The 26,515-nt window shown below is 36.2% G+C and overlaps 1 protein-coding gene across 1 annotated transcript; it reads left to right on the forward strand.

Annotated features, from left to right (window-relative positions):
• The first annotated feature begins 507 nt into the window (after positions 1-507).
• On the forward strand, positions 508-24,819 carry LOC115974951 (calpain-type cysteine protease DEK1). Its single transcript, XM_031095542.1, has 32 exons — positions 508-944; positions 1,078-1,233; positions 3,021-3,271; positions 5,891-6,073; positions 6,226-6,361; positions 7,153-7,283; positions 7,408-7,522; positions 7,617-8,643; positions 8,822-8,932; positions 9,521-9,579; positions 12,012-12,174; positions 14,040-14,313; positions 14,428-14,578; positions 14,815-14,926; positions 15,020-15,185; positions 15,307-15,377; positions 15,500-15,591; positions 15,748-15,910; positions 16,264-16,335; positions 17,964-18,341; positions 18,431-18,546; positions 18,667-18,964; positions 19,428-19,747; positions 19,953-20,304; positions 20,435-20,755; positions 20,898-21,002; positions 21,138-21,266; positions 22,515-22,895; positions 22,989-23,126; positions 23,363-23,599; positions 23,691-24,138; positions 24,331-24,819. Exons 2-31 carry the CDS (start codon positions 1,109-1,111, stop codon positions 23,994-23,996), a joined length of 6,483 nt encoding a protein of 2,160 aa, XP_030951402.1. The 5' UTR covers positions 508-944; positions 1,078-1,108; the 3' UTR covers positions 23,997-24,138; positions 24,331-24,819.
• Positions 24,820-26,515: the final 1,696 nt, after the last annotated feature.

Here is a 26,515-nt window from a genome sequence, read left to right on the forward strand (position 1 = left end):
TATTATATCACCCTCTGAGTCTTTTACTTCATAGAAGACCAAAAAATAGAGGAATAAAGTTTTTGTGCAAATGACCAAAGCTGTCAGCAAGTCAATTTCTATACAGGAAACAAAAACCAACCATCCCATATTCTTCACCTAATTAAACAAATGATGTCTGAAGACTTGCAAAAATTCTTCACCTACTAATTTAAGAAATTACTTTCCCACATCAACAAAAATTGACCCCATAAAATATTAAAAAGTAATATTGAAAGGTCACTTTGTGGTAAAAAAATTTTGTCCAAAAAATTATTTAATCCTTGTCTGTAAAATGGTTCCAAAAAATTTCACACACAGTCCAAACATGAAAAATCCCAATCCCACTCTCACTCAAAAAACTAGCGACACCACCCAGCAATCATGACCCACCAGGTAGACCCTTATGGCCTCATCAATACAACATCTTATTCCCAATTGGTGAGTGTTTTACAGTTGCGTAGTGTTGGTGAGTGAAACCTCAGTCACAGCACAAAGATAGCTGTTATTGTATTTTATAGCCACTCTCCTATCTTTTCTCATTTTCTTAATGTCCTGTCTTTCTCTCTCTACACTTTCTCTCACTAAAAATCCCCTTTTTTTCACTTCACAGTTCACACCCACATAGAGACTAGAGTGTTAGAGAGAGAGAGAAAGAGAACAGTAGGGTTTAATCTGAAGAGAAAACCCAAGCAAAAAAATTCTAAGCCAAACCCTAAAATTCCCATCTTCTTCTTCATTTTACTTTTGCTAAAAATCCTAGCTTTACTTTTGTTTGTTTGACTATTCAGCTAAACCCTTACTCTTTAGACTTCATGCCCAGCTCAAATTTCAGCTCCAAACCCTAGTTTCAGACTTCAAAACCCACTTACAAAATGACCCATTTGCCCTCAATTCACCATCATGTCATTGCCATTTCGGGCTAGGTAAAGCTCACCCACATTAATGTGCTCTATAAAGTCTTTAATTTTGATGTTTGTTTGTTTGTTTAAAATTTTGATCTTTATTTATTTTTAAATTTTTTGTTGTGGGGTTTTGATTTGGTGCATGTGGGTGTAGCTGAAAGAGAAAGAAAGAGGTGGGGGAAGCCATGGCAGGGGACGAGCATGGAGTTCTCTTGGCGTGTGTGATTTCAGGGACCCTTTTTACAGTTTTGGGTTCTGGTTCATTTTCTATTCTATGGGCTGTGAATTGGAGGCCTTGGAGGATTTATAGGTAACTAGTTTTTTTTTGAACTTTGGAAACTTTTGTGTTTGTTGCTATTATTGCCAAGATGGGATTAGATTTTAATCTGAGGTTGCATTATTAGGATTTATTGTATTTAGTTCTTAATTAACAGTTAAAGGTAGTTATGTATCTAAAAATTTTGGCTTTAGTTTTAATAGAATTTAAAGGCATAATTTATTGAACACTAAAAGGCTGAATTTGTTGAGACTCTACTTCCTTTTTTAGTTTTAAATTTTAATTTTTCTATTCTTCAATAGAATTAAGAATTTGCAATGAAAACAATATAAAAACCAATTCCATATGTTTTTGGAACATTCTGGCCCCTTTAACTCTCAAAATGACCTGAACATAATGAGTTTATTATTTATCTCATATATGGGCATGTAATTGGTTTTCTCAGAACTGTTTTTAATTCATGGATTTGATGATCCCAAAGTTTGATTGTTAGCTTCCTTACCATAACCAGAAAATATAATGGCAAGGGCACATGTAAGAGGGGTGGAAAAATTGCAGTTTAAAGAAACAATTGGGTGAGTAAAATTGGAAATTACTTAGAATTTGACAGAAGCCTAGAGGAAAGCTGTTTGGAAATGTTGGCAAATGGATGTGGCACGAGAAAACAGTTCATTCCCTGTCCTTGGCTATTGATAAGTAATAAACTTTATACCAGTGCGCGGGATTCTTATATACAGTATAATTGGTTTGATTGTATCGTTTTTCTTGTTAAGTTGCATTATTGTATTGGTTTAACACAAAATTTGGCGGCCTTTGTCTTTATGTGTTTTAAATGCATAGTTAAATATTAAGGCTGCATATGGCTAGTGATCTGGAATTTACTTTAGATTTTTGTAAAGTGCTAAGAACAGAATACATAGAAAATTGACAAGCTGTTTTCTATTTTTAGAAAAATAGTCCCTTTTTAGTAACTAAAAATTTATAATGGGCAAGTGCTTCAAATGTTTTTTTTTTTGGAGGGGCGGGGGGGTGTTGCAATTTGTTTTCTGATCACCATATTTGAAAATTGTATTTGAAGAGCTGAAAATTGCATCTCACTTGCTTTCTATTTGTGAATTATTTCCTCATTTCCTGACTTGTGCTGCTACGATGGTAAGAATAGAAAATGGCAGCGAAATGGTAACAGAGGCAGGTAATTAGGTCCATACTTTTGTAGGAAAATGTAAAATTTAGAAAGACCTTGCATTCTAATAAGGAATCTTGAGGGAGAGATGATGGAAAAGATTGAGAGGAGGATATGATGGATGAATATGTGAGTTTTCTTAGTGGGAAATTTTTTTAGATTAGTAAGTAATGTATTAAAAAACACTAAAATGGGTGCAACCCTAGTACAGGGGAAGTATACTTAAATGAACATCTTCTGAGAATGACTGTAAAGAAAACTAGTGCGGAACTTTAGCAAAACAGAGGAGAAAGAGTAAGGGTTCAGTAATTGGAAACTATAGCGGAATATTTAAGGATGAACTTTCTGTTAGGTATATGGAAAGACTTGAAAAATGAGAACGTATGAATTATGTTTCTCTGGTTTCCCTTAAACTTGATATACTATTGCTGATTGTATTGTGTTTTTTTTTTTTTTTTTTTTCCCAATATTGAAAAATTGTTTCTAAATTCTTTTGTACACTGATGGTTTCTAAATTTTATCTTTTACATACTGCCAATTCTTCCTTGCTCATCCTGTAGCTTGCCCAAAATACATTATTGTGGCTTTTGTACTCAGTTTGTTTGTTTGTTTTTTTTTCCCTTGTTTCTCTTTCCAGTTGGATTTTTGCCAGAAAATGGCCAGATATCTTGCAAGGGCCGCATCTCCGTTTACTTTGTGGTATCTTGAATCTGTCTGCATGGATGGTTGTTATTTCTCCAGTTGTGGTGCTTATTTCCTGGGGATGGTGGTTGATTGTAATATTGGGTCGAGATATAATTGGGTTGGCTGTAATAATGGCTGGTACTGCTCTTCTTTTGGCATTCTATTCAATCATGCTTTGGTGGAGAACACAATGGCAGAGCTCAAGTATGTATTCTGTAGACCTTTTTATTGTTGAACTAATTAAATTACTAGTTTTGGCTACTCTGATTTGTTAATCTTATTTAGTTGGCGATCAAGTTTCCTAAGTTAGTGTTTGTACTGAGTTTCTTATGTTTGGTAACAAAAATGATATTTTGCTTCAACTTAACAATTGGGCTTGTTTCGCAAGATGCATGCTGTTTTGGATGCAATTCCCGCTTCCAAAGTGATATTTCTGGTTGCTTGTACTTGTATGAGGTTCATATATATATATATGTTAAATAATTTTTATTTTTGGCTTCTTTTGAATAAGTTTTCAGAAAATGAGAATGTTTGGTAGTTCCTTTCAACATTTATTCTGCATAGTAGTCTATTAAATTTGAAATTGCAGATGCCTTTTAAGTGATTGGAGATCATTTTTTAATGGAACTTTCGTAAAGGGATTTCAAATATTTCATCTGCAATGGGCTTTTGAATATTTTGTCTGCAATGGGAACCAAATGGAGTCAATTTACATGCTCAAATAGGTGCTAAAAACCTGGAATATTTTTCTTTTAATAAGTTGTATTAGAATGAGAAGAGACCTCATGCATGCACAATGTTTACATAAGATTCTCCTAAATTATTTTCTTATTTTCATAAATAATTAAAAAAATTATTAAAGAAGGGGGAACTAAAGTACACAGTATAGTCCCCAAGACACAACTGCATGAATAAGGAATTCCAGAAATAAAAAACAAGAAGACATACTGCCTAAAGGAGCAATCCACTGATACAACAACCTCGGAAACCTATACTATGCCTGTTGAAATGTCTTATTTAGTTCCCCACCATATTGTCAACATTAGGCACAATAGTACCACTTTCCAAACACTGTGCTCTGTCACCCAAACCTCCATTATCAGCAATAAAAAAGAAAAACCCCCTGAATTTGGAATTTTTAATTTCAAACAATAGGAAAAATAACAACCACATCTCTCTTTCAATATGGCAGCTAAGAAAATGGTGATCCCCTCCATGCACTTTCAGTTTTACTTGACTTGCAGCACCAATTTCAGAAATCCTTTCTCCCTTAGTCAAATTATCCGCTCCAATGAGCTCTAGTTCAAATGGCACCTTCTTCCTTGTGAGAGCATGGTGGGTGAGGTCATGAGTTAAAGACCCCCAGCTTTACAAATAATAATATATAAAAAAATCCACCGTATTCTCATAGATGCTGTCCATGGACAAAAAAAGTCAACTTTTGGAGGCACCTTAGCCTGCAATATAGCATTCCAAGGGAAGCCAACAGCTGTAGTATCTAGCTCAGTAATGGAGGCTAAACGGTTAGACTTTAGTAGTTTATAGTTGTGCTGCATGACTCTAATTTGTTTGCTTAAACTGTGGTCTCTTTCCATCTAAAAACAAACAGCACCAATGTAAAAAAACCTTTTTTCCTCTTGATCAAATTTATCCACTGTGCCAACGAACTCTTGCTTAAATGGCACTTCCTCCCCATTGTAAGAGCAGGAAGGTAAGCTCATGGGTTCAAGGCCCATCAGGTATGTGTAGCTTATCAATAAAAAAAAGTTTACCTATAATGATTTCCCCATAGATTATGTCCATGGGGGTTAAAAAATTAACTTTTGGAGTTAGGAATTAGGATCTAGATCTAGCACAGTAATGGTGGCTACACTCCTAAATTTTGGTAGTTTATAGTCCAGCTGCTTGACTATAAATTGTCTGCTTAGAGTGGTCTCTTTCCAACTTGAAAAACAGAAAGCATATGAAATGGCGATGGCAAAGTGATTATGAAAGCCTGCAAAAGCTTTTTGAACATGAGTGGAATGGATCCTTACACTTTCAAATAAAGTGTGGTAAGAAAGCCCACCTCAGATGGCATATTTGAACTTTTATAGATTCATAGTGGGTAAGACAAGGTGAACATACTGCCTTAAGTATTTAGAGAAAAACATACTATTAAGGAGCAACTACTTACCATTTTATTATTTGTTGATTATGGTTTAAATTTTGAGGTGTGGATACAAAGAGGGATAGGTTAGGAAGAAGAAAGAATGAAAAAGGCAGAAGAAAATGGATAATAGGGAAATTAACAAGGATAATTGGTGGGTGGAGCAACCTATTAAGAAAAAGGGAAATGAAAGAATGGATAAAACGAGCAAGCATAGAATTTTCTTTGTTAATTGTTGTAAAAATGTGTTCTTTGAGTAATGGTTGATGGGAGGTTATATTTTATTTTGTTAAATAGATTTATTTCTATCTCTCTCACTCTCTCTTTTATTTTATAGGTTAGTTAAGATCCCCGTGGGTCTTGAACCCATGACCTCACCTTCCACCTTAGTCTTACTAGGGAACGAGGTGCCATTCGAGCAAGAGCTCATTGGCATAGATTTGTTTCTATCTTGTTGTTATTATCTCTAATTTAGTTGTTAAGCTTTCTTTTCAATGCTGATAGGGAGAATGAAGGATAGAGGGTGGGGGAATAATTTCTGTTATAAATTTATAGTATGTCTTATAAAAAAAAAAGATTTATAGTATGTCTTAACATGTTTGCACACACACACACGGAGGCTTATAAAGTTGACTTTATCCATGCACTTAACTTCCTCCTTTTTGCTTTAACAGGGGCTGTTGCTATTCTACTTCTTCTGGCTGTCTTCCTACTCTGTGCATATGAACTTTGTGCTGTGTATGTTACAGCTAGTTCAAGTGCATCTGAGCGATATTCTCCTTCTGGTTTCTTCTTTGGTGTATCAGCAATTGCCTTGGCAATCAACATGCTCTTTATTTGCAGAATGGTATTTAATGGTAAGCCTTGTAATTTCTCATCCTGATGCTTGTTTCTTCACTTACGTGATTACAGGGGTATAATTGCACTGTGGTACTTTGAATTACTCAAGGCATGAATCTTGTAGTTACTGCTATTATTTTTCTTAATGACTTTCTTCCCTACTATACAGGAAATGGCTTAGATGTGGACGAGTATGTGCGGCGGGCATACAAATTTGCTTATTCTGATTGTATAGAAGTTGGTCCTGTGGCTTGTTTACCAGAGCCACCAGACCCCAATGAATTGTACCCTCGTCAATCTCGTAGGCAAGTCATTATTTTTGCGCTGAAGTTTAGCTATTATATTTAATCAGCTGTTGCTGGATCTTCATATTGTAGATAGCTGTTGGTTATTACTAGGATGGCAAGGTTCTTTAAGTTTGTGATTTAAATAGTTGCATAATTTGTTTCACAACCTTCTTCATGGTTCAATGTAGACGAGTTGAAAATGGGGATTTGTGCAGTATAGAGTAGGTATTATTATTGTACTTAATTGAGGTTGACATGCTTCTTCTCTCTTTCTGGGAAGGGAGGGTGTGGTTGTTTTAAAATTAGATTGGGTGTTAGATTTTGACCTGTTTAAAGCTTAAATTGCATATTTGGTCCTCAACCTTTGACATTTGTTTCAAAATCATCCTTATACTTAAAAATGTTTTAACAAGGTCCTTACCATTATTACTTATTAAAAAAAAAAGGTCCTTACCATCATCTGATGGATGGAAAATGCTGACGTAACAAACAGAATTTGTGAAACTGTGATCACTTTGATGAAATGGCATGAATTTTCTCTGTCACATCAGCATTTCCATCAATCAAACGATGATAATGACCTTTTTGAAACAATTTTGAAAGTATAGGGACTAAATTTAAAATTTTTTTAAAGAATAAGGATGATTTTAACAAAGATCAAATATTGAAGACTGACTATGCGGTTTAACCTTGCTTCAATTTCTACTTGACAATTATGGTGCATATTTGATTTATCTGAATTTTATTCTTCCTCTTGAATCTTGTTCCATTGTCTTCCATATTTTAATTTTTTTGCTTTGTATTTATAGGGCTTCACATCTCGGACTTCTCTACCTCGGCTCACTTATGGTACTTCTTGTGTACTCCATCTTATATGGTGTAACAGCAAAGGAGGCACATTGGCTGGGAGCCATTACATCAGCTGCAGTTATCATTCTTGGTATGTTTTTAATCACCTCTATTAGTATGTAATGGGCAATTTGTATTACTGTCTTTGCTTCAACAACAAGATGTTATTACTTATTATGGTGCTAATTTATTCAAATGCATTTGTTGTCATGTAGATTGGAATATGGGTGCATGCCTGTATGGCTTTAAGCTTCTTAACAGTCGTGTTGCAGCATTGTTTGTAGCTGGCACATCTCGGGTTTTTCTAATTTGCTTTGGAGTGCATTACTGGTTTGTTATAGACTTTCTGATCTCAAACATCAATTGTAATGTCACTGGTTTTTATCATTGTTGTCACAGTCATTGTATTTTTTCTTCATTTTAGGTACTTGGGGCATTGTGTTAGTTATGCCGTTGTAGCATCTGTTCTATTGGGGGCTGCAGTTTCTCGTCATTTATCAGCTACGAATCCATTGGCAGCTAGGAGGGATGCCTTACAGAGCACAGTGATTCGTCTAAGAGAGGGATTTCGTAAAAAGGAACAGAACAGTTCATCTAGCTCTTCTGAAGGTTGCGGCTCAAGTATGAAGCGCAGTAGTAGTGTTGAAGCGGGTCACCTTGGTAATGTAATTGAAGCAAATAGCAGAAGTATGGCACAATGCACAGTTGATGGTGGTTCTTGGAATAATGTTGTCCTGTGTCGAACAGCTAGTTCACAAGAGGGAATAAACAGTGATAAGAGCATAGATAGTGGAAGGCCAAGTTTAGCATTACGCAGCAGTTCCTGTCGTTCTGTCATTCAAGAGGCTGAGATAGGGACGTCGTGTGCTGATAAAAATGTTGATCACACTAGCTCCTTGATGGTTTGTTCTAGTAGTGGGCTCGAAAGCCAAGGATGTGAGTCTAGTGCTTCAACTTCTGCAAATCAACAAGCGTTAGACTATTTAGCTCTTGCCTTCCAAGAAAGGCTGAATGACCCTAGGATTACATCTATGTTGAAAAGAAGGGCAAGGCATGGTGACCTAGAATTGACTAACTTATTGCAAGATAAAGGATTGGATCCTAATTTTGCCATGATGTTGAAGGAGAAGAACTTGGATCCAACTATATTGGCATTGCTACAGAGGAGTAGTTTGGATGCAGATAGGGATCATCGTGACAACACTGATATCACTGTAATTGACTCAAACAGTGTTGACAATGCTATGCCCCACCAAATTTCTTTGTCAGAAGAGCTGAGACTTCATGGGCTTGAAAAATGGCTTCAATTGTCTAGACTTGTATTACACCATGTAGCAGGTACTCCAGAGCGAGCGTGGGTTCTTTTTAGTTTTGTCTTCATCCTTGAAACAATCATTGTGGCAATTTTTCGACCAAAGACCATCAAAATCATTAATGCTACACACCAACAGGTAGTAGGATCTCTCTTCCTTAGACTAATTTTCATTTTATTTGGTGGCCGTCTGATGGGTTTTTAAATCATTCCAGTTTGATCGTGGGAACTAAATGGGTTTTAATACTTTAGAGGTGATTTTGGTATGACATTGTTTCACCTCATTTAGACATTTGGTGGAAATGTTGTGTTTGTAGTTTGAATTTGGCTTTGCGGTGCTGCTGCTCTCTCCAGTTGTATGTTCAATCATGGCTTTCCTACGATCACTTCAAGTGGAAGATGTGGGCATGACATCGAAACCCCGCAAGGTATGAGTGCATGTATTGGATATGGAAATATGGTGGTTTTTATGTCGAAAGTGGTTACAGTTGAATTTTCTGCAGTGTGGAAGTCTTTGAAGTTGAGTTGGATATGTATATAGTCTTGTAATTAACCTGTAAAAATGAATAAACTGTTCGTTCTTGAAGGAAGCCTACTTGCTTGTCTTTCTGATCAGTTGTTTTCTGTAAGTTGAATGAAATTGCTTATCTAAATAAAGGAATATGTAGGAGAAAAGCTGCTATGAGCCTACAAGCATTTTGCGTACGTAATTTTTTTCTTTAACCCAGCTTTCCTACACAGAGTAAAAGCCTTTTAACAAAGGCTGGCACTACCACTTACTCCATCTCTAATCTAAGGTGACTTTATAAATATGGTACTTCAGTTGCAAATTCCTGTACCAAATAGTTTATCTCCATCATAAAACTAATTGTTACTTCTAACTCTAATACTTAAAAAAGGCTATCTATTGCAATTTGTAATTATGAATGCGTTTAACTTTGTGCATTAGTATCCATTATCAGCTATTTCTAATAGCATTATTGGGTGTTTTATCTTTATTTTGCAATTTTTTGCAGTATGGCTTTATTGCTTGGCTACTCAGCACTTGCGTTGGACTGTTGCTTTCTTTCCTGAGGTATGGTCCATATGTTTCAATGGATCATTGTTATCTGTTCACATTCTTTCTACTGTGCTGATAATGTTTAATGGAGCGCATATCCTTTGATGTATAAACATAATGATTCTGTGAATTTATACAACCGTTTTAGAGGTTCCTTTGAATGGTTGACTCATGTCAGTAGATCCTGACATCCAAAATTTGCTTGCCTTTTTTAATTAGCATATAATTTGCTTTAATTTTTCATTTTTAAAAATATTAAATTTTGTTCACTATCAATGTGAACAAAATGAATCCTCCATTTTCATAGTTATTTGTAGTTCCGAAATTGAGCTTTAATGCAGCATTTTTGAATTTGATTGTTTATCAGCTTAATTGATTATCTTACATACACTTCATCATATATGAGATTATAACAGCAATAGGTTCTAGATGGTTGTGTAGTATGTTCATTGAGTGGCCTCTATCAATGCTTAGGCCATTGTCACAATGCATGGTGAATCAATGAAAAGACTGCAGGAATTGTAGTGGAGTTCCCTTTCATGTATGGTTCTTGATTTTTGCCCCCACGGTACATCCCAATGTACTCGGGTTGGCTTCTTTTTTAATAAAGTTTTTTGTTACCTATAAAAAAAAAGTATGGTGTTTGAATTTGTGACAGCATTTTATAACAAAAGAAGAAACACAACAATAATGAAGAAATTATTTAGTAACAGTAGAAATATTGCCAATCCAGCTGGACTTCAAGATTGATTCTCTGTTGTAATTTTTGTAAAAGATGGTACAGCTGAAGGAAAGATGCATAATACTCATCAGCTTCCTTTTTAATTTTTATTTATGGTTTACATATAAATACCTGTGGCCTATCCTGACTAATCTATTGAGGATTCATAGTTTGACCCCAAAAATTTGGGACTAAGGCTTTGTTGTTGTTGGTTTACACATAAAGTAGAGGTATATAAAAGTGAGGTTGATAGAGAAGAATGATTAAATTAGAAGTGCATCATTGAATGGTGTGTCCTATGGATAAAAACCATACTAAATGGAAGAACTTATTAAGAGGCTACAAGGCTAGGCTCCAATTTATGTTCTATGATATACCGCAGGGTGTGCAGTTAGGGAGATGTATGTCTATAACAATTATGGGTAATTGGTCATGTTTGATTAAGATCAGTAAAGGCACCACATGGATAGAGGATGGCCAAAAAGATAGACAAGTGAGGAAGATAGTCGAAGGCACCGCATGTGGCTTGAGGTTGAGCAAAGTGGCCAAAAAGGATCATGTAATTGATAAAATGTGTTCGGAATGGGGCTTGCTGCACCTTTACATATGCATCTAACTATTTTTTTTTTTGGGGGGGGGGGGGGGGAGGGGTTAGACTCAATCTTTTTCTTCCTTATTAGGTGTTTCCATGGTTCTGTTTCTTACATGTTTTAGTGGTCTCTCTTTCTTTAGCCTAGGTCAAGTAAGAACAACACTTTTTGGCTTGAGTGAGAACCGTGAGAGTTCTAATTTCCCAATCACCCCATTGTACTAGGCTACTAGCTATATGGTAGCATGGGAGTTTTAGAATAATGGTTAATACCCTTTCCTATTAGCTTAAGTCTTTGGGATTGACGGTAATTTGTTATGGTATCATAGTAGGTGAACTTGAGCTTGAGGGTGAGTTTGGCATCAGCTTTAAGCTTTAGTTTTTAGCTTTTAATTTTTATGTATAGCTTTTTAAAACTTCACTTTTTCCCGCTTTTTCTCTCTTTTTCAATGTACAATTATACTTTAGCACACTTAAATAAAAAAGGTTTCGGCAAAAAGCTAGATAAGCTGTTCTCAAATGGACCTTGAATCTTGTCTCCACTCTACCTTCCACTTAAATGGTTAAAATTTCCAGTTGTTGGGCACTACTTATTGAGTGGGAATTTAGGCCCACATATGTGGGGCAGTGTAGGATTAATAGATAAGTGATCAAAATCATTAATTTTACCCTTTGATTATCAGCTTGAACTTTTGGAATAGCATAATTTATCAGTTGGTTAATGGTCACTTTATACTTGCTAGTTTACATATGTTTTTTGTATTTAGGTCTTGAAGTACTTATAAAAAAAAGTATTTAGGTCTTGAAGTGAAGAAAGAGTGATTCATTTGTACCCAGATATCTAATATTTGTCTAGGAACTCAAACAACTAAATTATAATTAAATATGTTATTAAGTGATTGGGGTAGATCATAGGTTCAAACTTACAAACAAGACAATACAGAAATGCAATATGATTACTAAGAACATTTTCTTAATCAGATTCTTTCGCATCCTCCTTATATTCATGAATCAATTTTGATGAGTGATTTGTATTTAAAATCTGAAGTAAAAAACTTTTGTTTCTTTTTATTTTTGATGTGGCTGTTTTATTAGCTGAATACAATGTTTTGATTGATATCTGTGTTTGTTTTGCAGCAAATCTTCAGTTCTTCTTGGATTGTCTTTGACTGTTCCACTTATGGTTGCATGCCTTTCTGTTGCCATTCCCATATGGATCCGTAATAATTACCAGTTCTGGGTTCCTCGAGTACAGTGTGCTGGTAATGCTGGAAATCATCGAACTCCTGGGACAAAGGAGGTTTGATCTTTATCTCTCACCCTCCCTGCACTTATGTAACTACATGATTATTTTTAAAATATACAGTTGTAAATGAGATCTTGATATGTGTTCTTGTATGAAATCTCATGCACGCACTTTATTTTTATTTTTCAGTTGGTAAGATATTTCTATTAGTCATAATTAACATTTTTGGCCTTTCCACTGCTTTGAAGGTTCGTTGTCTTCTTATTTATTGATGTCCTATTGGGGAGGCTGGTGTTGGCTACATTGGAATTACCAGATGTGCTTCTGCTGTTTATATTAACAAATGCACAGAACATGTGCTCAAAAGTGTGGCTAGTGTAGATAGGATTAGTTTTGTTGAATGCGTGTTCATTTATTTTATGCTATCCATACATGTACTTTTCCTATGTAAATTAAATCACAATCCTCTGTTTGTTTGTTCCTTTGTATATTGCTTTCTCTTTTCTTTATTTATACTGCCTCTTCTCCTTCTCCTTACTTTTTCGCTGATTTTAGATTTGCTACATTTTCCCGATATTTCTGGTCTTGACATGTATATATATGACTTGTGGTGTGGGGATTCCCCTCTAAAGGAGTTCCCAGAGTTATTTTTGATAAGTCGGGATAGAGATTCTTCCATTTCAGATTTACTGCAATTCAACAATGGGGCGATGCATTGGGATCATCATTTTTCCAGGTCGGTACAAGATTGGGAGCTGGACTCGTTGGGTGGGTTCATGGATTTAATTTATTCATCTTCTGTGCTTGGAAAGAGAGATGACAAGATGTGTCGGAAACCTAATAAGAGTAGGGGTTTTGAGGTATTAGGATATTGCCGGCATTTATGTCCCTCTAATTTAATCCATTTTCCATGGAAATCTATTTGGAGATCTATGATCCCTCCTAGGGTTGCCTTCTTCTCTTGGATTGCTGTGTTGGGGAGGATTTTGTGGAGGAGAGGTATTAGCATGATTGATGGGGGCGTCATGTGTAAACATAATGGGGAAAATGTGGATCATTTACTTTTACATTGTCCTATAGTTTCCAAGATGTGGTCCTCAGTTTTTTGTTTGTTTGGTATCCATTTATGCCACTGAGGGTTATGGATCTTCTAGTCTCGTGGCAAGGCAGTTTTGGTCGGCACTGTAATGCTGCAATTTGGAAGATTGTACCATATTGCCTAATGTGGTGGGAGAAAAATGCTAGAAGTTTTGAGGATCGTGAGTGGTCCATCTTAGAGCTTAAAACTTCTTTTCTCTCTCTGTCTCTGTCTCTCTCTCTCTTTTTTTTTTTTGGATTCAGTTATTGCTCTTCAAGCTCTCTCTTGTGATTCTTTTTCAGATTTGTTAGAGCCATGTTCGGTGAGATGTTGATGTTGGTTTTTCTTTGTATACTCCGTGTACGTGAAAGTTTTGCTGCTTTAATAAAGATTTTTATTTACATAAAATCTAATAATATAGGCAGTAACAAATCTTTATTTGTTGAAGGCCCATGTTACACTTTTCTTTCCACTTTGTTGTTTTCCAATTAAATTTTTCCTTCCTTTCTTTCTTTATATACTGCTGACTGAGAGATCTCCTTGCTTCATTTTTCTTTCTCCATTATAACTTCTCTTTATTACTAATTACTTCAATAATCTTATCTGGCTGTTTACATAAAGCGCCTTAAATATAGTCTTTCTTGCAGAACTTTATTAGCTGTTTGTATTTTAGCTGTAACATCTAATGACACATCATATCATTCTTTGAATTTTAAGGCACTTGTGCATTTGAATTAATCCAATAAGTTTTTCACTCTTTACTCTTTCTTTTATCCTGGAATTTGTTTTAAAATATCTAGCTTTCCTTTCTCAGTTCTTGTTATAAATTGTTCTCTTTCAGGGTGTTGTTCTGGCCATTTGCATATCAGTATTTACTGGATCTGTATTAGCTCTAGGTGCAATAATATCGGCAAAGCCTCTAGATGATTTAGGATACAAGGGATTGAGTGGTGACCTGAAAAGCTTTAGCTCTCCTTATGTATCATCCGTGTACCTTGGCTGGGCGATGGCATCTGCAATTGTTTTAGTGGTTACTGGTGTGCTGCCAATTGTTTCGTGGTTTGCAACGTATCGGTTTTCTCTTTCCTCTGCCATCTGTGTTGGGATATTCTCAGGTAGATTGTCTAAATTTTCTTCCGCTTTGATTTCTGTACCCTTCAATTGGAACTCCATTGGGTTATATTGACATGTTAATCCATGTCTTCTTTGCTGCTGCGATTTCTTCATAGTTGTTCTTGTGGCATTTTGTGGTGCATCCTACTGGGAAATTGTCAAATCAAGGAATGACCAGGTTCCGACAAACACTGATTTCCTGGCTGCTTTACTGCCTTTGGTTTGTATTCCAGCAGTGCTATCACTTTGCTCTGGTTTTTATAAATGGTGAGTAACTGCTCATGTGAATTTAGTTTAGTAACTTAGTTTGTGTTCCAGCAGTGCTATCACTTTGCTCTGGTTTTTGTAGATGGTAATTAACTACTCGTGTTAATTTAATTCAGTAACTTAGCTGTACCATTTAAGTAAAACAAACGCATTGTTCAGAAATTTTAAAGAAACTGCCACTCTATAGTATGATGGCTGCTTGCTCTCCTTCTAATGCGCTATGGTAAATTTTGTAGGAAAGATGATGATTGGAGACTTTCTCGAGGTGTATATGTATTTGTTAGCATTGGCCTTCTCCTTCTGCTTGGTGCAATATCAGCTGTTACAGTTGTTGTCAAACCTTGGAGTGTGAGGCTCACTTTGGTGTTTGCAGCTTATTTTAGATTAAAGTTGTAGTGCACTTGTCTAACTTGGTGCCTTTTTCTTTTTAATTGGAAACAGATTGGAGTAGCATTTCTTTTGGTTCTTCTCATGATGGTACTAGCTATTGGTGCTATCCACCACTGGGCTTCAAACAATTTTTATTTGACCAGAACACAGATGTTCTTTGTTTGTTTTCTTGCTTCTCTTTTGGCATTGGCAGCATTCCTTGTTGGATGGTTTGAAGGTGAAAAACAGAATCCACTACCACGCAATATTATTTTGCTACCCCCACATTGTCATAGTTTTCTTGCAAAAAACATCATGATGCTGCTTATGACATTTCCTTTTTGGCCTTTTCTGTTCAGATAAATCATTTGTTGGAGCATCGGTTGGTTATTTCTTGTTTCTGTTTCTTCTTGCTGGAAGAGCATTGACTGTGAGTTACATTGATCTAACTTCATTCAAACTTCGAATCTTTATGTTTTGTATTTAATTTTGTCTTATTTCTGGTTGTTTTACCTTATCTACATTTGCATTATAGTAACCTATTTTCTGCAGGTTCTTCTTTCACCTCCAATTGTTGTCTATTCTCCAAGAGTATTGCCTGTATATGTCTATGATGCTCATGCAGATTGTGGAAAGAATGTCAGGTTTGTCGAGTGTCCTGTTTTAATTTTTCTTTCATTTTAGTGTATTCTAACTCTTTTGTAACTTATTGTGCTGTACTTTCGCTATCAAAATGTTGTGTAATGAGTTATCAAATAATTTATTCACATCTAATATCTGTCAATTAAATTTCTTGACAGTGCTGCATTTCTTATGCTTTATGGGATTGCGTTGGCAACTGAGGGCTGGGGGGTTGTTGCCAGTTTGAAAATTTATCCACCATTTGCTGGTGCTGCTGTGTCAGCAATTACTCTTGTTGTAGCCTTTGGATTTGCTGTCTCTCGGCCATGCTTGACTCTTAAGGTTTGTGCATTAACTGTGACCGATATGTTGAGGTCCATGTATGATTAAATGTCTGCCTTGGGTATCATTCCCTCATTGTCTCTTATTTGATTTCTTAGAGTTTTGAATATGAGATTGCAATTCTTTAGGAATGGTTGGTTACGCATCCTGTGTATGTGAACCATATCCTCTTTTGAATAAAATTATATTTATTTCTAAAATAATTTCCTCAATTGGCAGATCACCAGTCTTATGTCATGATAGCATGAAAGGTGTTTTTGAGATTGTTATATGAAAGAACTGTGTTCATTGATTCATGTCTCTCTTCATATTTTTGCTTCCATTAAGAAGAATTTTTTTACTTCAATCTCCAGACGATGGAAGATGCTGTGCATTTCCTCAGTAAAGAAACTGTTGTTCAAGCAATCGCTCGATCTGCAACAAAGGTGTGTTCGATTTTGTTACAAGTTGGCTTTTGAACCTTATCCTAAGATTTCCAGATAATTACCAACAATCCTTCCTTTTTTTTTTTTTTGGGGGGGGGGGGGGTTGGGATTCATCACTGTGGCTTGAGATTTGTTATATTTGAAGTGTAGCTTGTTCTTGATTATCTTGTCAACTCAACTTAACCAAGCATGATTTTCTGTGACTATTGCAGTTTGGTATATCAATTAATTTTTTGTTATCTAGAGTTTCTGATCAATGCTATTGTTTGTCTTTGGTTTTCTTTCTCACCGGTACACATGCATACATATGTTAACACATGCTTGTGTGCGCACGCATACACGTTATGGTTAGTCAGTTTTGTCTGTTTATTAGAACATTGCATAAACTTGTACTTAGATGTTGGTGAGATGCACCTAATACTGTTCTACTTGGTCTTTGTTTATTTCCTTACTTTTCCCATGTGCTTGTGATTATGGTGCTATGCTTGGTGTTCAAAGCTATATTCAAAAAATCTTACTGGTGTTGTCTAATATGGAAGCTTGCATGTACTACAAATTTTGTTATTGATATAACTGATATTGGGCCAGGCAATATTAAAGAAGGTAGTCATTAATAAAAACTCCTTGACCATGGTATATAAGTTGAACTAATTTTGTGAGTTCTGCTTCTGCAGTGATATAGATTAAACTGCTGTTGGAATTAAAACATTGAAATGAGTGTACCCCACCCCTTCTCTTGCCCTCTCTTTTAGCCAAGGCACATATGGTGGTTCCCTTGCATTTCAACATTGCTCATGATTAGAGGTGGTGATACTGATTTTTTTGACAATGTGATGATTGATGATATCGTAATGGTTACAAAATTGTTACAGAAGATATCCACCATAGTCAAAAACTTATTAGATATGTTGTTATAAATAATCCCAATGTGCTTTCTATTTGCTAGCACTACAATCATGGAACAGTTTTGGACAAGTTCTTGTTTCAATAAGTTAATAATATACAGATTGTCAGGCAGAGATATCAAAATTTATCTACATTTAAGCACTAAATTTTTTCTTCCAGCAAATGATTGGGAAGCGATACCTCAAACACAAGGGAATGGAGGCACATAGGGAATTTTCACCTAAGAATAATAATATTACAAAGGATAAAGATTAAGTAGTCCAAAACCAAAGCAGACTTTTTAGATGCCAAAAATACTAACTTGTGAAAACATATCTGAGAACCTATTAGAAGTGCAACAAGAAAACTCAATTTTTTTGATTAATACAACAATGCTGGTGTTGGATGATGAACTAAACTGCCCAATGGAAATTTATTGATGTCATAAGTTATTATATCCTTGCATGATACATATTCGATGGTAGTGTCATCATAGCATTGACAACGATGTTAGATATCAGCCATATATGGTAGCTATGCCTTTTGCTAACAGTAATTTATATTTTTCAAAACATAACTAGAAACTTGTATTTGCTTTACCAGTTTACCTCTTATTTCAGGATGATAGCTCATTTTTTCAGTGTCACATATTTTATTTTTTAATAATTTTGGCACACTTTTAGAAGGAATTTATTCCTTTTTAATTGTGAGGTTCATTGGAGTTCAATTTATTTGTCTCACAGACCCGAAATGCACTATCTGGAACTTATTCGGCTCCTCAGAGATCTGCCAGCTCAGCAGCTCTTTTGGTAGGAGACCCTACCATTATGAGAGACAGGGCTGGAAATTTTGTGCTTCCTAGGGCTGATGTCATGAAACTCAGAGACCGTTTAAGGAATGAAGAATTAGTTGCTGGATCATGCTTCTGCAGAATGAGATATAAAAGAATCTTCCGCTGTGAACCTGCCAATGATGTAGATCACAGAAGAGAAATGTGTGCTCATGCACGTATTTTGGCTTTGGAAGAGGCCATCGACACTGAATGGGTGTACATGTGGGATAAATTTGGTGGTTATTTACTTCTTTTGCTTGGTTTGACTGCTAAGGCAGAACGAGTTCAGGTGACCTATAAAAACAAAACCTGAATTGCTTTCCATGCATGATGTTTTTGATTGTAGATATTGATATAATTGTTTTTGTGCTGTTGTAGGATGAGGTTCGCCTGAGACTATTTCTTGATAGCATAGGATTTTCAGACTTAAGCGCAAAGAAAATAAAAAAATGGATGCCAGAGGACCGCAGGCAGTTTGAAATTATTCAGGAGAGGTTGTTACTTGTTGAAAAAGAAATACTTTGCCCCATGTGAATTTGGGTTTTGCTATTTTCCATATTGGAAAATCCTAAATTTTTAGTGTTTCTAAACCTCTATCTAAATGAATTTTGTAGCTACATAAGAGAAAAGGAGATGGAAGAGGAAATCTTAACGCAGAGACGTGAAGAAGAGGGAAGAGGAAAAGAAAGAAGGAAGGCTCTCCTGGAAAAAGAAGAACGTAAATGGAAGGAGATAGAAGCTTCACTTATTTCGTCTATTCCCAACGCTGGCAACAGAGAGGCTGCAGCCATGACAGCTGCAGTTCGTGCAGTTGGAGGTGATGCTGTTCTTGATGATTCTTTTGCACGAGAAAGGGTTGCAAGCATTGCACGAAGGATACGCACAGCTCAATTAGCTCGCCGAGCACTTCAGGTTGAGTTTTTCAATTATAATTTGATTTTTGGTTGGCCAGTCAAACATTAATATATATAAAATAAACAACAGGAGTGATTACGCCTTTGCCTCTAGGCACAATTACCACTTATATTAGATATTCTTTCTTTCGATTTTTGACAAATTACCACTTGTATTCAATGTCCCACTCTTGAAGTTTTCTAGATCTGTGCAAATTTTTTCCAAGCCATATCCACATTTCTTTTGACAGGAAGGTGATCCACTAACCCCATCTTATTGTCACCATATACATATCTACACGTAACATTGAATCCAGACCATCACTTACATTTATTTCAATCTTACGTAAATATTTTGCCCGCCTGTTCTAGTCTAATTTATTTGGACCACCCTGATTTCTGATAATCAATGGAGACCATTCATTTTTGGTATTCTCAACCAGTCTGACTCTGAAACTATTGCTTGTTAATGTCATTGGCAGACGGGGGTTACTGGTGCTGTATGTGTTCTTGATGATGAACCAACTGCAAGTGGCAGAAACTGTGGCCAGATTGATCCGAGTGTATGTCAAAGTCAAAAGGTCAGTTTTTCCATTGCGGTGATGATCCAACCAGAGTCTGGACCTGTTTGTCTATTAGGCACTGAATTCCAGAAAAAAGTATGTTGGGAAATTCTGGTGGCTGGTTCTGAACAAGGTATTGAGGCTGGACAAGTTGGGCTTCGACTGATTACTAAAGGTGATAGACAAACAACTGTTGCAAAAGAGTGGAGTATCAGCGCCACAAGTATTGCAGATGGAAGGTCTGGGCTTTTTCTTTATTAGAATGTACTTAGCACAATTTAGCAAGATTGTAGTGCATATGCTTTTCTTCTCTCTTTCATAGTGTTTATTTTGTACTCATTCATTTCCCATTGTGTGTCTCTGAGTCATGGTTTCATTGTGCTGTTATTGTCAGTACTTCATTTACTAGAACTCACTCACTGGTGTTCTATAAATGCTTTGCAGGTGGCATATTGTGACAATGACAATTGATGCTGATTTAGGTGAGGCAACTTGTTTTCTGGATGGTGGTTTTGATGGCTACCAGACTGGGTTACCATTACATGTGGGTAATAGCATTTGGGAGCAGGGGACAGAAGTTTGGGTTGGTGTTAGACCACCTATAGATATTGATGCATTTGGGAGATCGGATAGTGAAGGAGTTGAGTCCAAGATGCATATCATGGATGTTTTCATTTGGGGAAGGTGCTTAACTGAAGACGAGATTGCTGCTCTTCATGCTGCTGTTGGATCAGCTGAGTACAATGCCATTGATTTTCCGGAAGATAATTGGCAATGGGCTGATTCACCTTCTAGAGTATGTGCCTTTCAATGCTTTAATATATCACATCATAGTGTATTTGGTTGATTTCAAAAAGGCTGAAGATAATATTTAATGTGTTTTGCTGAACCTGTTCACTCTTTACTGCTTAATGTGCTCTCTATAGATTGATGGGTGGGACAGTGATCCTGCGGATGTAGATCTATATGATAGGGATGATGTAGATTGGGATGGGCAGTATTCAAGTGGGAGAAGAAGGAGGTCGGACCGTGATGGGGTTGTGGTTGATGTGGATTCTTTTGCCCGGAGGTTTAGGAAACCCAGGATGGAAACACAGGAAGAAATTAATCAACGGATGCTTTCAATGGAACTGGCTGTCAAAGAAGCCCTCTGTGCAAGAGGAGAAAGACATTTCACTGATCAGGAGTTTCCTCCAAATGATCAATCGTTGTTTGTAGATCCTGAAAATCCCCCGTTGAAGTTACAGGTGTGTTTTCCTGACTAATTGATTGCTGTTAGGTGTATTTTTATATTATTATATATATTTATGCTTTTTTTGAAGGGGGGATGGGGGGTCAGTGATGTGTTATTGACATGTTTGCTGCAATCTTATTGGCTTCCCAATATAGGTTGTTTCTGAGTGGATGAGACCTACTGAAATTGTGAAAGAGAGCCGTCTGGATTCTGGTCCATGCTTATTTACAGGGGCCGCAAATCCTTCAGATGTTTGTCAGGTTTGGTCCATTTTGCAACATGTTATGCAAAGCTTTAGTCTGAACCATGTACATTTTTGTTGAGTTACATCTCTTGAAAAAGTTGGTTGAGTGCTTTTCTTGCTTTACTAAATTGCTCAATTGTCTATTGAACAGGGCCGATTGGGTGATTGTTGGTTTTTGAGTGCTGTAGCAGTTTTAACGGAGGTTTCACGAATATCAGAGGTGATTATAACTCCAGAATATAATGAGGAAGGAATTTACACAGTCCGCTTCTGTATTCAGGTAATTAGCTTTGTTTTTTTTTTTTTTGGGTGGAGGATGGGAACAACCAATGGCATGTTTCCTGTTTTTGACTTCCCTTGTAATGTAATGAACAAATTTAATAACCTTTTCTGGTACAAGCAGAAAGGCCTTTGACGTGTTAGCTGAAAGAACCAAAAGTTCTAAAAGCACTTAAAAAGCTTGAAAACTATCTCTCAATTTGTATATTCCCAGTTCCATCATAGAATTTCAGTATATGATTAGAAGGTTCAAATGCTATAAATTTGTTGCGGAAAAGTTATTCAATGCCTATAATTTTGGAATTGAAGTTGTCTCCATGCAATCAAGCAGGGTATTTTTCTTTTCTTGGTCTGCTTCTTTAGGTAGGATCCTAACTATCAATAATCTTTGGAAGAGATGTATTTTAGTACTTGATTGGTGCTGTATGTGCAAAAGGTGCGTGGAATCGGTGGACCATCTACTTCTTCACTGTCCCATAGCATATAAGCTGTGGTCCATGGTCTTTGGTTTGTTTGGTATTAATTGGGTTATGCTGGAGAGGGTTATTGAGCTGTTTGCTTCTTGGCTGGGTAAGTTCAGTTGACACCGAAATGTAGCTCTCTAGAGGCTTGTGCCTCATTGCTTATTTTGGTGTCTTTGGTGGGAAAGGAATGCTAGATGCTTTGAGGATTGTGAATGGTCAATTTCCGAGATCAAGTCTCTTTTCTTTCTTACTCTCCTTCAATGGAGGCTAGTTTTACCTGCTTTGGGCTCTTGATGCTCTGCCCCTGTAGTACATTTCCAGCGTAATTGGGTGGTTTTATTTATATAAGTTTCACGTTGCTTAAAAAAAAAAAAAAAAAAATCTCTATCTAGGGCAATTAGCTGATAATTGCATTAAGACATTGGGCAATGCCAATGCCCCGCTTTCCACCAAAGGGACTAGGGGGTGTATCTTCTCTTCACCAAGTTTAGAAAGATCCAATTTGGTCTGGTTTTGGTTCTTTAGTAGTTGGGGTGTAGACCCATTTTAGAGGAATCCCTCTTGGCTTTGCTTGAAGAATTACCTTGCTAAATTTCTTTCCAGGAATATGGATTTTTGCTAGGTTGTGGTTTCCACTCTTGACGACTTATTGTCATCAATCATGATATTGAGTGCTACGTTATGTCTTGCCATGATACCTGATGTTTGTTACAATAGTTTCTGTTGGTTATTTTTGTGATTAGTATGGTAGCAACTGCATATTATGGTTTTTTGTCTCTGTTTAGGGTGAGTGGGTTCCAGTTGTTGTCGATGATTGGATTCCTTGCGAAGCACCAGGTAAACCAGCATTTGCTACCAGTAGGAAGGGAAATGAGCTCTGGGTTTCTGTATTGGAGAAGGCGTATGCCAAATTGCATGGCTCTTACGAGGCATTAGAAGGCGGGCTTGTTCAGGATGCTCTAGTGGACCTCACTGGCGGCGCTGGTGAGGAAATTGACATGAGGAGCTCCCAGGCCCAAATTGATCTTGCAAGTGGTAGACTCTGGTCTCAATTGTTGCGCTTCAAACAAGAGGGGTTTTTGCTTGGTGCTGGGAGTCCATCAGGTTCTGACGTGCACATTTCTTCCAGTGGCATTGTGCAAGGGCATGCTTACTCTTTATTGCAGGTATGTTTTGAAGCTACTTATCTGATAATATCTGTCATATACTCACTTAAAAAATTGATGGTGATAAATTTTCTCTAATTAACAATTATTTAGGTTAGAGAAGTTGATGGCCACAAGCTTGTTCAAATTAGAAATCCATGGGCTAATGAAGTTGAGTGGAATGGACCTTGGTCTGACTCATCTCCTGAATGGACTGATAGGATGAAGCACAAGCTGAAGCACGTTCCACAGGTAGTTATACTGCTTCCGTATTATATAAGAGGAGTCTTATGTGGTTTTACTTTTTTGAGTTTTGTTTTTTCTTAAGTGTTCTGCGATAATTTAGATCATATTACATTGGACATAATCTGATTGTTTTTTTTACAAGATAAATGCATAAATCATGATCAGGATTTTGCAACTATTTTAATTTGTTGTCTTTAGTGAAATCTTATTGCTAATTGCCTGAATTTCTGCTTCTCAAACAGTCAAAAGATGGTATATTCTGGATGTCTTGGCAAGACTTTCAGATTCATTTTCGATCAATATATGTTTGCCGTGTATACCCCCCAGAGATGCGCTATTCTGTTCATGGCCAATGGCGTGGTTACAGTGCTGGTGGTTGCCAAGATTATGATACGTGGCATCAAAATCCACAGTTCCGATTGAGAGCCAATGGACCAGATGCATCATTACCAATTCATGTCTTCATTACCTTAACTCAGGTATACTTAGAAATGAATCTTCAGTCAATTTTGTATCTATAGAGAGACCAATTGTTTTTCACTGGGTCTTTTCCAACATTTCTGTATGTAGGGTGTGGGTTTCTCAAGAACTGCAGCTGGTTTTAGAAATTATCAATCCAGTCATGATTCTATGATGTTTTACATTGGAATGCGGATACTTAAAACCCGTGGCCGCCGTGCTGCTTACAACATATACCTGCACGAATCAGTTGGTGGGACGGATTATGTCAATTCTAGAGAAATATCATGTGAAATGGTTCTGGACCCTGATCCAAAGGGTTATACAATAGTGCCTACAACTATACACCCTGGGGAAGAAGCACCATTTGTTCTTTCTGTCTTCACAAAAGCATCAATAAGCCTTGAAGCTTTATAGTACGCAGATGGCTCTTCATTTGGTTTTCTGTCCATCAGGCTGAGGGCATATCTGCAGAATTTTTGAATTGCTTGTGTTGTCCGTTGATCATGAACTCCTGAAGGCAGTTTTTGTTGGACCCCCTTGTCCACAGAATCACTAGGTAATTTTCTGTCTTCTCTTCTGCCATATTATTTTTGATTGGATTATTTAGACTCACTCTCACTAGCATATCCAATTCTTACCCCATAAAAGTACGAGGTTATTGAGGGATGAAGCATAATGCGTAGCAATGGGGGTGTTTTTGTTGACTCCAATACTGGACTTTAATTATAGGGTTTTTATTTTTGTGCAGGTTATATGATGCGATTCTTCTGTATGAGGATGGCCATCAAGTTTTCTATCCATCGGACTAGTGCAACTCTAATCTTCATTCTTTCTGCAAGTTCACAACTTGAATGATATGATTCCTGAAAAAGCTGCAGTGCATTTATCTGGACAAGAGGGTGTTCATGAAATCTTGTGGCTTGTGGCTCCCCCAGCCTGTCTCTTGGGTTATATGCTTCTTCTGCATGGCTTTGAAGAGGGTTCTTGGGGTTTTCTGTACATAGGTGGGTAGTGTAAGGAATATAGGGGGGGTGTAATCATGTAAATGATGGGAAAAAGAGAAAGTAAAAAAGAAATAGGAAAAATAAGTAGTAAATGCCTAGTTAATGGGGAACACAGTAAAGCATTGTTAGCTGAGAAAGGATTTCAGCTGCAGTTTTGAAAAGTGCTTTCTAATCGGAAAATATTTGTACAAATGTATGTTGTTTCAATATAATCCCCAATTTATTTTTTTAAATGGAGAAAATGTACTTTTGGTCCCTATATTTTGGGTTATTTCTCATTTTGGTCCCTAAACTAATTTTGCTTCTAAGTCAGTCCCTGAAATCAGAAAATCAATTCTATTTTGGTCCCTGCCGTCAACTCACTAACAGAAAATACATACGTGGCAGACGGAATATACAGTTTGCTAATGTGGCTAATAAAATAAATTATATTTAGCATTTTCTGAATGCCACATCACATTTGAATTAATAAAAAAATGCCAGCTCAGAAAATTAAAAAAAAAATTAATCTAATTTAAAGTAAAATCATTTCTTAAAAAAAGAAAATCATTATCTTAGTCTTTTTTCTTTTTCAATTTCTTCTTATTTCTTTAACCTGCATTTACTAATGTCAAATTCTCTCTTTACAAAATTATTTTTCTTTTTCTTATTTCTTTAACCTTATCTTTTTAAGTCTATCTCTTTTTCTAATTTCAAATATTCTCTCTCTCTTCACCTTCCATGGATGGATTCTCTCTCCATTGTAACTCCATGGCCGGAGCTCACAAGTTTGATGCGGAGAAAATGATTTGTCAGGGATGATATCTTGATGCGGTCTTGGGTTTTGGTTCGGTGGAGTTTCCCTTGAGGGTTTTAATGTGGGAGGCTCGTTGGTGGAGGTGGCAGCACACCTATTCTCGATCTGCCATGGACGAGCCACCCCAAGCCTTATCTCCTCCGCCTACAGCTTCACATGTAGTCCGATTTTCCTCTCATTTTTCAATTGCAAAACTTTGTTCCTCTTGTTCTGGATTTGTTTTTGTTTTTGTTTTTTGGAGAGAATGTGGATTTGTTTGATTTTATGGGTTTTTTGTGTGTTTGTTTCCTAAGAAAATTTTTGGGTTTATGGGTTGCTGGAGATTTGGTTGGTTACCGTGTTTATGAGTTTGTTTCTTGGGTTTATTTATGGTTTGGTTTCTTGGATTTATTTTTTGTTTTTCTGGATTTGATGGAGATTGGATTTGGTTGTTGGATTTGGATTTGGGGTTTGCTAGAGATTGGTTTGGTTGCTTCTTGGACTTGGAAAGAACATGAAGAATATTTCTTGTTAGTATTTAGTTTAATTTTTTCTTCATTTCGTTTGTGTTCTTTTGATATGGGTTTGATTTTTTGGTAGCTGGGTTTGTGTTATTGTGATTTGAGTTCTTGGTTGCTGGGTTTGTGTTCTTGTGATGGGTTTGAGTTCTTAGTTGCTGGGTTTGGTCTGTGAAGAACATGAAGAACAAGTTGAAGAACATGAACAACATTATGAAAAGAAAATTAAATTAAATTAAATTAAAGGTTTTTCTTTAATTTTTTTTTTTATAAATTTTTTGAGGTGGCTTTTTGCAAACTAATTGAGCAATGGGAGGGATTATAATATGACGTATTTGATGTTAAAATAATTGCAATTTTAATGTGGAAATTGTTATATGAATCTATGGTATAACTATCAGGTTACTATAAACATTAATTTTTTTGTTCAAATATACTATGGAGATTATATATATAATATTATATCATGATTAATATGAAATTAATTAAAATTTTATTTGTTAGTGCTTAATAAAGAAAGCAAATACATATAATATATTAAAACAAAATTGCTGAATTTTTCCATGCATAACATGGTTTAGCGACTAGTTTTAATAAAAGAAAAGATTTTACATGGTTTGAGTAGGTTATTACAAA

Source organism: Quercus lobata, chromosome 1 (genome assembly GCF_001633185.2).
Source record: "Quercus lobata isolate SW786 chromosome 1, ValleyOak3.0 Primary Assembly, whole genome shotgun sequence".
Classification (NCBI taxonomy): Eukaryota; Viridiplantae; Streptophyta; class Magnoliopsida; order Fagales; family Fagaceae; genus Quercus; species Quercus lobata.